General features: G+C 38.6%; 2 protein-coding genes across 3 annotated transcripts; one reads left to right on the forward strand and one right to left on the reverse strand.

The window, feature by feature from the left end:
• The first annotated feature begins 1,048 nt into the window (after positions 1 to 1,048).
• tor1 (torsin family 1) lies at positions 1,049 to 5,284 on the forward strand. Of its 2 annotated transcripts, none has more exons than XM_018673280.2 (5): positions 1,049 to 1,400; positions 2,776 to 3,041; positions 3,132 to 3,307; positions 3,552 to 3,679; positions 3,783 to 5,284. In XM_018673280.2, exons 1-5 carry the CDS (start codon positions 1,202 to 1,204, stop codon positions 4,025 to 4,027), a joined length of 1,014 nt encoding a protein of 337 aa, XP_018528796.1. In that variant the 5' UTR covers positions 1,049 to 1,201; the 3' UTR covers positions 4,028 to 5,284. The 2 variants fall into 2 exon arrangements, with proteins under 2 accessions (XP_018528796.1, XP_018528883.1); XM_018673367.2 differs by lacking the exon at positions 1,049 to 1,400 and adding an exon at positions 1,668 to 1,997.
• Positions 5,285 to 10,900: 5,616 nt separating this feature from the next.
• On the reverse strand, positions 10,901 to 14,324 carry nsa2 (NSA2 ribosome biogenesis homolog (S. cerevisiae)). Its single transcript, XM_018673489.2, has 6 exons — positions 14,159 to 14,324; positions 12,860 to 13,047; positions 12,609 to 12,759; positions 12,239 to 12,418; positions 11,866 to 12,058; positions 10,901 to 11,192 (listed from the first exon to the last, which is right to left on the reverse strand). Exons 1-6 carry the CDS (start codon positions 14,159 to 14,161, stop codon positions 11,125 to 11,127), a joined length of 783 nt encoding a protein of 260 aa, XP_018529005.1. The 5' UTR covers positions 14,162 to 14,324; the 3' UTR covers positions 10,901 to 11,124.
• Between the last annotated feature and the right edge of the window lie 140 nt (positions 14,325 to 14,464).

The following is a 14,464-nucleotide window of genomic DNA, read 5'->3' on the forward strand; positions in this document are numbered from 1 at the left end:
CTTTGTCTAAGCCACTGTTTTCAAGGCTTGGAATGCTGCTCCTCCATGCTGCATAGGGGATCGCCGAGATGGAACTCTGGAGGCCTGTACTATGAAGCAGGATTTGAGGATGGCAAGATAACTTCAGATTTAACCCTGGGTTTTCAGGGTTACCATGGTGCTTCAAGTAAATCACCACGGTAACTAAACAGCTAACCTGCCCCACAGCAGGTTATGTTCACAGGATAAGCTTGGATAGCTTTTTTTCCCTTAATAAATGAAATCAGAATTTACTCAGTTTATTTTTGTCTGATATTAAACTTTGATGTTCTGAAACATGTAAGTGTGACGAAAACAGAGGAAATCTGTAAGGGGGCAAATACTTTTTCACAGCACTGTATATATTTATATATAAAATCCTAGAACTGATAAACTAGAATAGTTCTACATTAAAGCAACATTGTGTAACTACGTATCACTAAAATAACACCTTCAGAATAATTTTGTCGGTACACTGACTCATAGTAGGGAGAATGGTGCCACGGTCATTCCCACTGCTCCCTGAACACCTGTTCTTGCACTGTGTAACTTTAGTGACTAGGTACAACCTCCCACAAAAAGTGCCTAACTGAGTGATAGTCAGAGGTGAAATAATGTTGATAATAAAACATTATGTTTAGTATAACCATGGGGTTTAGAGTGACTTGGTTTTAAATAATTGAGTTGTGGCTACATTTATTTAATTCGCACACCAAGATAAACCCCCAGTTTTCTGTTTTTTAAGGGAACTTTTGAATGGATTTTTCAAAGGGAAAATTTCCCCAGAGGTTACATGGAACTTAAAATGTCTGGTGACCTTTTTACCCCTCCGTTTGTCTTTGTATTTAACCATTACTGTATTTTGTTGTTATTATGAGAGATTATCAGACAGGTAAAGTGTAAGGGTTATTTCCTTTCCCTGTTTAGGACATGTTTTGCTATAAAATGAAAAAGGATATTTAGGCCTATCTAAAAATTATTTTTACTCAGAGTAATCGAAGAAAAAACCTTTGAACTCTGACGTCAATACACCACTGCGTGTTCATGACAACCACCGCGCCTCCACCTCCAGCTGTGTTCACTCACTCCGCCTTGACAAGCTGTTTGACAGTTTGCCCTTTTTATATTTATTTTGATAATAACAAAGTAACGCCCGTTACACTTGGTTCGTAGCTCGCTCGAAATGAAACCGAGGAAGCAACACGTCCTGTTGCTCTGGTTGCTGGTCTGCTCTGGCGTGACAGGGGCGATAGAGCCGATCAGCACTACAATAGCGGTCGGCATGGCTGCGACTCTGACGGCGTTCTTAGCTAGCTACCCAAACATTTTCAACTATTTCCACGAGTGTTGTCGGCCCGAGTGGATTTCTCTCAACAGGACAGGTAACAAACGTTTACTCGGCTAACTCATTAGCCACCACATTTGACTTGTTTGTGGTCTTTTCACACTTGTGGTCTTTCAGCAGCTTTAAACTAGGGATTGGTTTAACGTTAGCCGAGCGGGTGCATGTGCAACATTGCCAGTTAGCTTTAGGTGTTCCCTAAATAGCACAAACTTGCACGAAACTTACTATAATACGTTGGATTTCTTTAGTTTGCATCATCTTCTAACTTATCAAACATTTCCGAGGTTGTGTTGAACAGAGCTTGTTGTGTCCATCACGTGTTCGTGACGTATGAGGAAGTTCCGCGTTGCAAAGAAGCTAGTCAGTCTGCTGAATTAGCGCGGTTTTACCGTGGTTTTAAGGTTGTTTTACCACATAAAATCGACCAATGTCAGGAATTAAGTGGTTTCAACGATGAAAGCGGCACGTATATATTTGCTGTTGCACATTTTGTCGACAACCGGCGTGCTGGTAAACACGTTCGATCCCTTCACAACAACAGTGGTGATCGGTGTCGGTGCTACTCTGGGCCGGACAATCTACAATTATTTACATGAAAGTTGCGATTCGAAATGGATAGCCTTCAATGCAACAGGTAAACATGTGCAGCTACGACTAAGGGAACAAATAACGTTAATTATTTCCAGTAATGTTTAGTAACAATGAAAGTGCCATGCCTTGAGTGTTAATTTTGTTTACCGTTAAAACTGAAACCTATCTGCGAATGACATTTTTTTGTTCCTCAGGCTCAATGCTTCAGCATATTGAGTTAGAAATAAAATAATGCTTAATGTAAAGTCAAAGTGCTAAGTCTCATTTGTATAGATGGGCTGCCTCATCTGAAACAAACTCTAGAAGTAATTAGGGCTGCAGCTAATGATTATTTGTGAATGTACTCCTGTATGAATAAGGCATTATTAAATATACATAGTTTACTGGATCCTACTGGTTCTTAAATGTAGGTAAAGTGAAAGAATCTAAGACGATGGGGAACAAGAGAGTAACTATTTGACATTTTAGAGGCTTTTAATGAAAATATTTTATGGCAATTGTGTAAATTTGATTTCATTCTTGTTCAGATGTTTTATTGCCATTTATCTTTTTATATCTTTTGGTCTTCAGTCAGTTTATTGGGTTTATTGTTTCAATTTGAACATTTTCATATTGTGTGTATTGGTCTGCAAAGGTTGTACAGTTTATATTTGACTTGTCATTCACCTCTAAGGGACTTTGATATAGTTTCATGTAAATAAACCTTGGTTTGATATACGTAATTACTGTTGTTATTGTTTAAAGCTGTTTAAAGCTGTTTAAAGTTGGGTGTTTGCAGACACTAATCCTGTTGACTTTTTGTTCTGCACTCTTCAACCTAGGTCTCCAGGTTGATCTGGAAAACAAACTGTTTGGACAGCATATTGCATCACGTATCATCTTAAAAGCTGTGAATGGATTCATGAGTAATAGCAACCCGAAGAAGCCCCTGGTGCTCTCTCTGCATGGATGGACTGGCACAGGGAAGAACTTTGTCAGTCAGTTGATTGCTGAAAATATTTACAGGGAGGGGATGGACAGCAGTTTTGTTCATGTTTTCACATCGACTCTTCACTTCCCACATAAAAGTCAAATTGACACCTACAAGGTATGATATAAAGTAGACACAATTCAAACACAGTGACATTGTTCTGTTTGGTTTTCTCTATGAATGAAATATGCTGCTGTTTCTTCTCAGTCTCAGTTACAGCAGTGGATCAAAGGCAACATCACCAACTGTGAACGCTCCATGTTCATCTTTGATGAGATGGACAAGATGCATCCTGGTTTGATTGACAGCATTAAACCATACCTGGACTACTACGAGAGGCTGGATGGAGTTTCTTATCGGAAAGCCATCTTCATCTTCCTCAGGTGAAAAGCTGAAAGCATTGCTAAGGGTCGGCTACATCAGAATCCAAAGGGTTTATACCAAATTTTCTGACGACAGCAGAACTGTAAATATGAAACTAGAGGTCTTAAACTGAGAGTATTTGAGAGTATATATACTGTATCTGCACATGTCATATTGCTTTTTGATCACTGCAAAAGAGTGGTGTAACAACAGATAATCAGAGGCAAATTCTAATACATTACCCGTTTCTGATCTTCCTTATAGCAATACTGGGGGGGACAGCATCATACAGACAGCTTTAGATTTCTGGCAAGCAGGACGAAATCGAGAAGAGATTGAACTCAAAGACCTGGAAACATCGCTCTCACTATCAGTGTTCAACAATAAGCAAGGTGAGTATAAATGCCATGAAATGCTGTTGCATCATTATCATCTAAAAATCAGCTTTAATGAGATAACAGTTTTTAAAGCTGCAGATATCTATTTATCTTGTAGGTGGGTTTTTTCAAACAAGCTTGATTGACAAGAACCTGGTGGATTTCTTCGTCCCATTCCTGCCTTTGGAGTACCAACATGTTGTCCAGTGTGCCATGGCCGAGATGAAAGCCAGAGGACTTCAGCCACGCCGGGAAATAGCAGACATGGTGGCCAAAGATTTAGTCTATTTCCCTAAATCTGAAAGAGTCTTCTCTGTCAAAGGCTGCAAGACGATAGAGAGCAAGTTGGACTACTACACATAATGTCTGAATCAGATGAACACTGCGTTCGACCACTATGTGCACTTTGGGTTTTTTTAAAAGAAAACTGCTCTCAGCCAAATGACTTAAGAGAGGAAGTCAAGCTGACTGAACTCTGAAAAGGTCTCTTTCTCTGTCTGACCTTGGGGCCATGAAGAGGATATCAGCAGCCTTTCTCCAATGTTGCATCTCGCTTACACTCAATGAAGGGGCTGATGAGAGGGCACAATGCCAGTTTAATGAAAGAATAATAAGATTGCAAAGCTATCCTTTGTAGCTGATTAAAGGGTTTGATCTCTGCATTTATCACACAACAGTGAGAGTTTCAAAGACAGTGGTGTTTTACTGAGAGATTCTTAATGACAGGGTGTGCTAAAACTATGGCATGTCACTGTTTGCATTTTTTAAATGTGTACTCCATATACATGGATTACTGCAACACACCTGCCTTAATTCTTACTTTCACGATTTTTATAACATCTCGTGTTATTTTACACACGTGTCCACTGTAAATATGAGTTCATTAAGAGTCAGTGTTGGACTTTGTGGGTGAGGTGTGGTAGTCAGCACTTCAGTCCCACAGTTCCAATACAAAAACACATAATGCAGCAACCTGTTTATATGTATCATATTAAAACCAACATTAGCGACATAGGTTTTCTACACTGTGCTGCTACATGCTGTTAATATCTGTTTGGTTAATGATACAACAGATTCTGTTATGTATGAGAAATATTATTATTGATATATTTGTGCCCATGGTGAAATACTGAAATATCCAGATGTAAATTTGCCTTACAGAATGCTTAGAATTTTTTTTTACACCATGTCTGGAGCTGCTGTAGGACACTGGGCATGAACTCAGGTTAAGTGTTCTTTTTATTTACCTTGTTTTTATTTTTAATCTTCAAAAATGCAGATAGATAAGAATAGAACATTCAGGTGATATTGTGTATAAGATTGGCTAATTATCCAATTTCTTGGATTTTAAAAGAAGTAATGACAAATTTTGCCCCAATCCAGTTAAAATCTTTTGCCTTTACTATGTTTTGTCTTGAAAAGAGAGGGAGTGTTAAGTCATACATAGTCCTGCCCACATGTTGTGAAAAAAATGTTCTGTTTCTTAAAGTCCTACAGTTTGCTGTCAGGTTTTGAAACTACAACAACAAAAACTGTAGGTGTGGGTGTAAAACTGATATTGTGTGATACTGTGTAAACACCACCAGGAAAAACAAATCATAATTAAAATAAGACATTTTATTTGTGTAATTGTTTATGATGATGCTTCACACAAGGTTGATGAGTGCACAGCATAACATAAGGGTATTGTATAACTTCATGAGCTGGCTTCTAGGAAAACACCCTGAACATCTTTTGATGCAGTGATCTTTTGGAGGCTGAATTACTCAAGTTATTTATAGTTACAGCATGAATGCATAGAAATCAAAGTTGCTCAATTTGGAATGCATCTATAAAACCTAGTGTACATCAAATGTATGTAGCAGCTATTACAGCCTGAAGGATACACTTTGAGACATTCTGTTAAATCTATATAGGCTACACAGATTGTCTATAGGCTCTCAATATAATCTGTATGTACAGTCTACTGTTGTGAAGGAAGCTGCACAGCCAGCATCTATAGACAGACAAGATAAATACCAAACATAACTCAAATCATTCAGATGTAGCTTCCCTCTGTTCACTAAGTGTGGCAGAACATAAGCCTGAAGTGGCAGCTGAAATTCTGGACTGAAGTAAGAGTTATGCAATAATCAAACAGCTTGCTAAACACTTCTGTGCAAAGTGCAACTTTATGGCCAAGGCTAAAATAAAGAAGGCACAGAATTAGTTGTAATTTGTATTGGATCAGCCACATAGAGTATCTACAGTGGAATATATAAGGATATTACCACATCAACATTTATCCACAAATTAGATAAGAGCAGTCACATATAAGGTTGTTCACAAATGTTATCCAGTGAAGCATCATATGACAAGTTTAAACCTGATACTCATGTCACCTGTTCGGTGTGTAATTTGGATTTGTTCTCACACCAAAATATTTTGGCTGGACAAGATTTATTGTAAACTCCAATGTAAATTTTAGCTGATTTCATTAAACAAAGCAGGAAAGGTCATACTTCTGAGTCAGCTAGTGGAAGATACAACAACTATTTTTTACAGACTCAAACTGATATTGCAGTTGGATAGGTTTTCAGTAGCCTCTGGTCTCAAATTTAACTTGGACAGCCACTTCAATAATCAACCCAGGGCCAAAGCACAATTCTGTGAAGTCAACAATGAGACAATCTGCAGAGAGAAACTTGGGAGAAGAAGTGATCTGGGAGGAGACATAGATAAAGGTTAGATATGTAAAAAAAAAAAAAAATCTTGTGATGAATGCTATGTATTCAAATGTAACAGGCTGTGCAGTGCTGTTGTTTGTACTTGAATTGTTATACCTTTTAACACCACCAGGTGGGGCTCACTGCTTTTGTCTGCCAACTTGTTTTCCCTTTACTGTACAAAATGAGTGTCTTTTCAGAAGTGCAGAACTCAGACATAACTGAATTACACTAAATATGAAAGCTTTCACCACTGTGGAAATGTGAACTAAAAGAGAGAAAAAAGACATTAAATGGATTATTAAGAATATTGACTCATGTACTGGTCTCTTAGAAACTCTCGTTTAATTTCCTAATTAATTGAGGCTGTGGTGGTGAGAGTGACCTGAGGATGTTGAGTCAACTCCTTGTGATTTCTCATGAGAAACAAGACTTAAAAATGTTAAATGTCAGTCACTGGGTTTTAATCTTTAATGTCAGTCTAATCAATATTAACAACAATGGATCAATGGATGGCCAGCAATAAAAGTACATTCATTCAAGTACATTCAGTCAACTACTGTACTTAATTACAGGTTTTAACTTTCCATTTTATGCAACCTAATACTACTACTCCACCACATTCCACTGTTGCTATACTTTTTAGATAACAATTTTGTGTGTAAAAAAACAAAAAACTATACAAAAAAAACATGTAAACATATAAGCTACCCACACATAAAACCACTGGTTTTCATTTCGTGACTACCAAAAATCTATCTCCGCCTGACTTTGATATTTCCAGCTGACACCTATGAAAATGAAAACTGACATGAAACCAAGTGTGCCACAGGTGCCTAGCAACGGTTGCTAGGTTACAGTCGCTATTAGGGGCGGGGCTAACGTAGAATCCATTGATGTTCGAATGACGCGATTCATGACGTAACAAATAGCCTACCTACACTCAATTTATTTTTAAATTCCACCGTTTAATTGGCAGATTTGTAATTGAAAACTGAGACAAATAGTTCATAAAACACAACACATAATCTTTTTAACAATCACCATGAATAAAAGAGAATCGCTGCAGACAGCAAAGATACCACAGATTACAGTCGATAATCTTCATGAGCTGGTTGAATCCTTTTTTACAAGGACAACAGCAGAACAATGGAGACTGTTAAAAATAAGCACCCCAGATGATATCACCAAAGTCATGTTGGCAGACCTGCTTTTGGAATTCTTGACAGACTTTTCAAAAGTCATATTGACTAGCCTTCAGAGGAAAAATGTATTTGTGTCTGAGGAGAGTGTTAAGGACAGTCTGGGTGACACACTCTGTCAAAGTTTTGCTGAGGTTCTGGATGTTAAAGTCCAGTGTGTCAGTTCAGAGCGACTGACAGATCTGATGGCAAGAGAGATTGCGGACAGTGTCAACTCTGCTCTCTGCTCTCATGTGCGCTCTGGAGAACCTGTGATAAATCGTGTCACTCCCCCTGGAAGACTAAATACCATGGTTGGCCTTGCCTGTAAAATGTTGAAGGCATTTGCAGCCAAAATGAAAATCCTCTGCAAGCCACAACCTCTTAGAAAGAGAGGAAGCCTGACTACCTCCATAAAAACACATGACAATGAGGACCAACTCGAGCAGGAAGACATGGAGTCAGACACTGAAGACCATGTGTCACCAGTCAGAACTGCAGAATCAGCATCCGTAATGAAGGTTCCATCAGAGGACAGTATTGTGAGTGAGACAAGTAAAGCTGTCCAGGAAATAATCAACAAGGAGGTGAATGCATTCATTGAACCTCTTTGGAGCGACGTGTCAGACTCTGAATATGAGCTGCTGCAGTCTCAGTCTTCTCTGGAGATTAAAATTGTAGCAGATGACATTGCAGAGTCAATTGTTGAAGAAATTAAGAGTTTGCAAAAGACAGAATGTGCAGGTCCAAGCCCAAAATCCCAACAGAGGAAAAAATTATCTATGAAAGGAGTGGGGAGTAAGATCAAGAACTTTTTCACAAAGGGGTTTGCCAAAGCGTCAATACAGCGCATAGTGGCACAGCTAAAGACTAAATTCCACCACTCCAAAGTTGAAAGCAGGGAGTCAATCCAGTCTTTAATGGCTGATGTTGACACTCTGCTTCTGACAGAGGACGACAAAAAAACAAAAGGTGGAAATGAGGTTTGTGTGTTCAGGAGATTCAAAAACATTTCACCTGCTAAAGTTCTGGTATTGACACAAGAACTTAGTGATCTCCTGTACGGTCACATCACCCAAGGGAGACTACCAGATATCAGTCCAATTAAAAAGAGATCAGTTGGCAAAATGTCTGTTCCTCAGTCACATGCGAACATGTATAATGACATATGGAACAAAGTGATTTGCTTCCTGGCAATGATGAGCTGGTGGCTGAACACTCAGGCCTGCAGCCACAGTGACAGAGTGACACTGGCTTTGACGTATGCTGAGTCAGTGGCAACATCACAGCTCAGAGAGATCATCAACGTAACAGAGACGGCACCTTTGGCAACTGCAAAAGCACAGGACACAAGAAAGAAAATGTCTGTCACGGTGCTCATAGAGAAGCTTGTCTCACGTACATTCAAGAAGGCAAAAATCAACTGGACCACTGGAAACGCAGATCGCCATGATTCAACGTCTGCTCACAAAAACATGGGCTGAAATCGAAGGCTGTGATTTTGAAATGACACCTAAGACCTTCAAAAACACAGACAAAGCTATTTTCAAGGACCTGTGTAAGTGGTACGGCTGTGCAGAGAACTTGCTGGTTTCCTTGAACTTAGAGGAACCAGAACTTGAAAAATACATTGTTCTCTCTATCAAAAGTCACCTGACACCACCAAGACGTAACGCCATCTCCAGATTCTTCAGAGCCATTACCTGTAGGAGATAAGGATGGCGTAATTAAGATAACATCAAATAATATGGAGCTCCAGTCTTGCCTCACATCTATGTTACCTCCTCGTTTCACTGGTCTCTGTCCTTGACGGGATGGAGGCCTGAGGAGCGGGAGGTTTACTAGATGTGGGGTGGGACTACAGCTCTCAGGGTTTTTCCGGGTCCTTCCGGTTTCTCCCACTAAAAAAAAAACAAAAAAACAAAAACCAAAAACCAAAAAATCAAAAAAACAAAAGATCTGTGGCTGGACTACAGCTCTCAGGGTTTTCTCCGGGTCCTCCGGTTTCTCCCACTAAAAAAAAAAAAACAAAAACAAAAAACAAAAAACAATAAAAAATAAAATAAAAAAATTTAACTCAAATTTAAATTGTGCTGTATCGGTTATACTTATGAATTCCCAAATGTGTATAAATGACAATGAAAACAGTTTGTTCATATGAAATTAGTGAGTAGATAAGTTATGATTAAGGTTGTTTTGTTCTTATATGTTTGCAGTACTCATTTACATCATCTAGTTCATGTTTTCATAAGCACTCAAGTTTTTAGAGCTTGTTATTGTGGTTTCATTGTGTGAATGTTAGTCCAACAATATCATTGAAATAAAATGATGTTTTACAAGTTAGAATCTGAGAGTTTCACAGACCAGGTTCAACACAAGATTCACTGATTTCTCAGTGACAGTCTGCACCAGTCCACTAAGTCTCCTGTTCACAGTGAGCACCTTACAAAAACAATAAAAACAAACAAAAATTTAAACTTTCTCTAGCATTTATGATAAGAACAAATTTAATAGAAGGATGATGAGGATGTTGTGTAGAAATGTCACTAAATTCATCTGTTAGAGATTCTTATGGCATCGTGACCAGAGACCTATTCCTCCTATTGAGGTCCAAAGAGGTAAAATAAATAATTCCCCCCCAAAAAACTGAAGAAAAGTCCAGAAAATTATAACAGGAGGTTAACTAGATCTGGGGCTGGACTACAGCTCTCAGGGTTTTCTAGGGGGCTGGTTTTTACACACTAACATTTCAAAACAAAACAAACAAACAAAAAAACCCCACTACCACCAATGGAAAATCACTTGCATCAGTGTTCAAATTAAAGCAATGACCCAAATTATTGAGTATATAAGTTATGATTAAGGATGTTTAGTTCTTTTATGTTTGCAATATTAATTTGCATCATCCAGTGCATTTTTAGAGTATCCAATATTTTGGCTGTCCTAAATGAGCACCTTACAACAATAAAACAAATACAAAAAAGGTAAAGCTTTTGCAGCATTTTACTGTAAAATAAATGTAACAAGAAAAGTCCTACTGGACTCTTCCTAGAGCTGGTGACCCTGGCCAAAATGAGCAATCGGGGGAGAAGGGCTTTGGTAACCACAGGTGATCAAGAACCTGATGGTCACTCTGACGGAGCCCCAGAGATCATTAGCTGTGAGTCGGCTTTATGGAACAGCTTAAGCCCAGTTCACTTGTTAGGAACATTCAGCCCTGCTCCTCTTAGCCTACTTTATCATATCAGCAAGGGTCTGTTTACTGTTTTCAGTGGCATAACTAGCTCAACTGCTTGTTATATGGAATATTTTACTGGTAAGCAAAAACAGGGACATAAGTAAAAACATAATCTGGTGTCATATCAATTTTATTTAGAACAAATTTAACACAACAATCAGCCCGTTTTCTTTTTCTTTGAGTGTCCAAAAACCCTTATGTTGCATTTGTGATCTTCCCAACAGTCGCATGATTTTGAGCCCCTTGCTTGTCCCATCTTTGTGTTCTTGGTGGTAATCAACACTCCTTGTATAAATTAGGAGTTACCAGGCACAGTCTGTATAAAGATTGAGAGTCTTATACCAGCAGAACTGCATTGATGCAGCCATCGTTTTCTGGATTATTTGTCACCTGAGCATATTTACCTGGAAAGTAGAAGAAATTTCAGTTACAACATCATCACATATCACATCAGTATTTAAATATTTACATCATCTCATATGACATTAACATGTACAGTTTAAGTGTCACAATTTGAAAAGTTTTGCAGACTAAAGGCCTTTTCACACTGAGGGTGTTTTTTCGTGTGATTTTCGTGCGTAAATACAATGTGTCGACATAAATTGTCCTTACTTTTTTGTTGTGTAGTATTTGCATTCTGTGTGAAAGTACTCAAAACAAAAACAACACCTCGGAAAAAAAGAAATTGACGTGCAAATTAATTGCGCAGAAAAAAAAAACCCCTCTGTGTGAAAAGGCTTTAAGACTTAAGGAGGAGTACATTATCCTCTGATAACAAGCTGAAGCTTATTTTGACGATCTGGGGTCATGTGCACGCTTACAAGACCCTCAAGAAATCCATCCAAGGATGTACACATTGCCAGGTTCATCCAGAAATACAGAACTGTGCAATAGTTTAAAGCATTTTAGATGATTACATTCTCATCCATTACGCAATATCAATATTATTTGTTTATTTGTATACGCAGACATTTCTGACTTATTCCTGAGAGTGGGAATAAACTGATTACTGCACGGCATATAAATACTGTACATTAAACAGCGGATTTATGGATTCACACAGACTTGAACACTCACCCCAGATAACCTTTCCTCCTTGTGTAACCAGGCCCAGCTCACTGACATTGACTTCTATGACTGTTCCTTTTGTGATGACTCCCAGAGAGGTGTAGAGGGGTGAGGAAGGATTCTTCTTCACTCCGAGGATGGGAAGACAGAATGTGGCCTTTAGCTCTGGATGCGTAACATGAGCTTTCTTAAAACGCAATCCCTGAAGTAGAATGAGGAGAAGAAGGTCATTGAGGACTGAGGCACTTGAACTGAAAATGCCTGATTGGACTTTAACATTAAACCTGAATGCCCTTAAAGAAACAGTGTTGCAGATTAGCTCAAGTGCAGAACGCCATATGATGTATAATACATTTCAAGTCAAACTATAATGTGATCTTACCATAGGTCTGATGAAACGCTCATATTTTGGAGGTTTACGAGTGAAGCCATCACCGACAAAGCAAACCTTGGTGACCATTCTCTTCCAGGCTTTCTTCTGTCTCTTTCCGGTTTTGATGACTTTAAGCACTTCCGTCTCTCCCTGTGCACGAACCTTTGGCAGAGGCACCTCCCATTTGCCCTACAGAAAACAATAAACATCTGTGATTTGAAATCATTGGCATCATTTTCACACACCTATATCACTTCCACAAAAAGTGTCAACTGAAAGATATTTTTTACAATAAAACAGGAAATCTTCACGGAATTCTACTAGACAACCACCCAAAAAAAAAGAGGGTTCCGAGAAGCAGATTTAAGTGGACACTTACAGCCTTCTCTTTCCTCTTCTGTTTGATCATGTTGGAGAGGACCTTAGCACGAGACTGTCCTTCTCTGTCCAAAAGGTAGGCTGGCACTGCTCCTTCTGGTGTCTTATCGTCATTCTTCTGCTTGGTCTTCCTCTGTTCATGCATTTTGATGCTGCAAAGAAGTCAGAATTGTTTGAATGTTAACTGGGCACACGTTTTGTTTCTTTAAGCCAGTGAGAATAACAAACCAGTTTTTCTCCCTCTATACTCACGTCTTCTTCATCTGGATCTTTTCTGCATGTCTCTGTTTGTGGTACAGTTTGGCCTTCAAACCAATCAACTTCCTGGCTTTGTGGGACCGCTCGTGGGCCTCACGGCTCTCCTTCTTCCTTTTCTTTTCATGATGGTCCAGGCGGTAGCCATGCCGCTTGCGGTGCAACTCAATGTGCTCGTTCTGGGGCTAAAAGAAAAACATGCAATTTGATTCAGCTTGATATGAAATATAATAGATGCACAGTTTTGGTTTGATGCAGAAATCTACAGTTTCCAGTTCCATGAAAAAAAAATACCATACAGTATAATAAAGAAATTCTAAATGGACAGTCAATGAATTAAGTTGTATTTGCAAATTTCATATTTTTAATCTCTGGAGGAAGAAATAAACTGATCTTTAGGTACCACAGGGCTCCTACTGTGGCCCTAAAACATTACATTGATTTGCAGGTGCATCCATTATTTAAACTAGTGTAATCCTTTATAGCAAAAAAATAAATGGAGCTGAAATTATTAGTTGATCAATAAGACAGTTATCAGCAAACATTTTGTTAATCGACAGTCAGCCATTTATTTTTTAAACAAAAACGCCAAACATTCTGTGGTCACAGTTTAACAAATGTGGGCATTTGCTGCTTTGCTCTATTTTCAATCACTGCAAACTGAGTACATTCAGGTTTGTGATTGTTGGCTGGACAAACAAGAAACTGGAGGACGTCACACTGCGTTCTGAGAAATCATAAATCTGCGCATTGAATGACACGAAACCAATTTATAATAGCAGCCCTGAATCTAACCACTCCTCGTTTATTCGTGTAGGAACACAAATACCAACAACGAGTACAAAACAATTTAATAAGATTCTCACGTTCTCACAAGTTAATCAAGATTTCATCGTCGAGGAAAACACAGTTACTCTATAAGTAAATGACTGGGCACATCACTGAGATCTAGACTGAATAAAACGTGATAAAACATGCTACAGTTAAAGGATTTTAAGTTATTAAAATGTGACGCTGATCACCCATATACAACTGAGCAGCTCGCCATATGGATGGTTAACAAGTGAGGTACGTTTCACAGAAACCGAACTTTCATGCTCATATAGCTACTATTACAACTTCATCCGCCAGAAGAGATCAGATGATTTTCATATAAACATGTCCTACACAGAGCAGAGCGGCACGGCACGACACCCTGCCACATGTGAACCGAAGCTAATGCTACGACAACATGCTAATGCGTCAAACAGCTCGATAAAAATCAAATAATACAGTTAGAAAAGGTTGCCTTCCTACCATTGTGTATTTAAGGAGTTAAGTGTTACAGTTAAAGCGTCGCAGGTGGTAACAGCTGGTAGAGACGCCAAATATTTGGTGTTTTCTTCTTGAGGCTGGGGTCCTTTAGATGTTGTTTTCCCCGGAGCCGAAACTTAGAGGAAGTACGTCATTGTGATGCAACGGTTTGTCCGTAGGTTAAATGTAAACGGCTTATTTTTTTTTATTGTTGTAATTATTAATAAAATCGCTTTAAAATAGAAACTGCCTATATAATTGATCCATAATTTTACATATGAATATTAGATGCTTTTGCAGTTGATAATA

The sequence above is a fragment of the Lates calcarifer genome, linkage group LG9 (genome assembly GCF_001640805.2).
Source record: "Lates calcarifer isolate ASB-BC8 linkage group LG9, TLL_Latcal_v3, whole genome shotgun sequence".
Taxonomy (NCBI): Eukaryota; Metazoa; Chordata; class Actinopteri; family Centropomidae; genus Lates; species Lates calcarifer.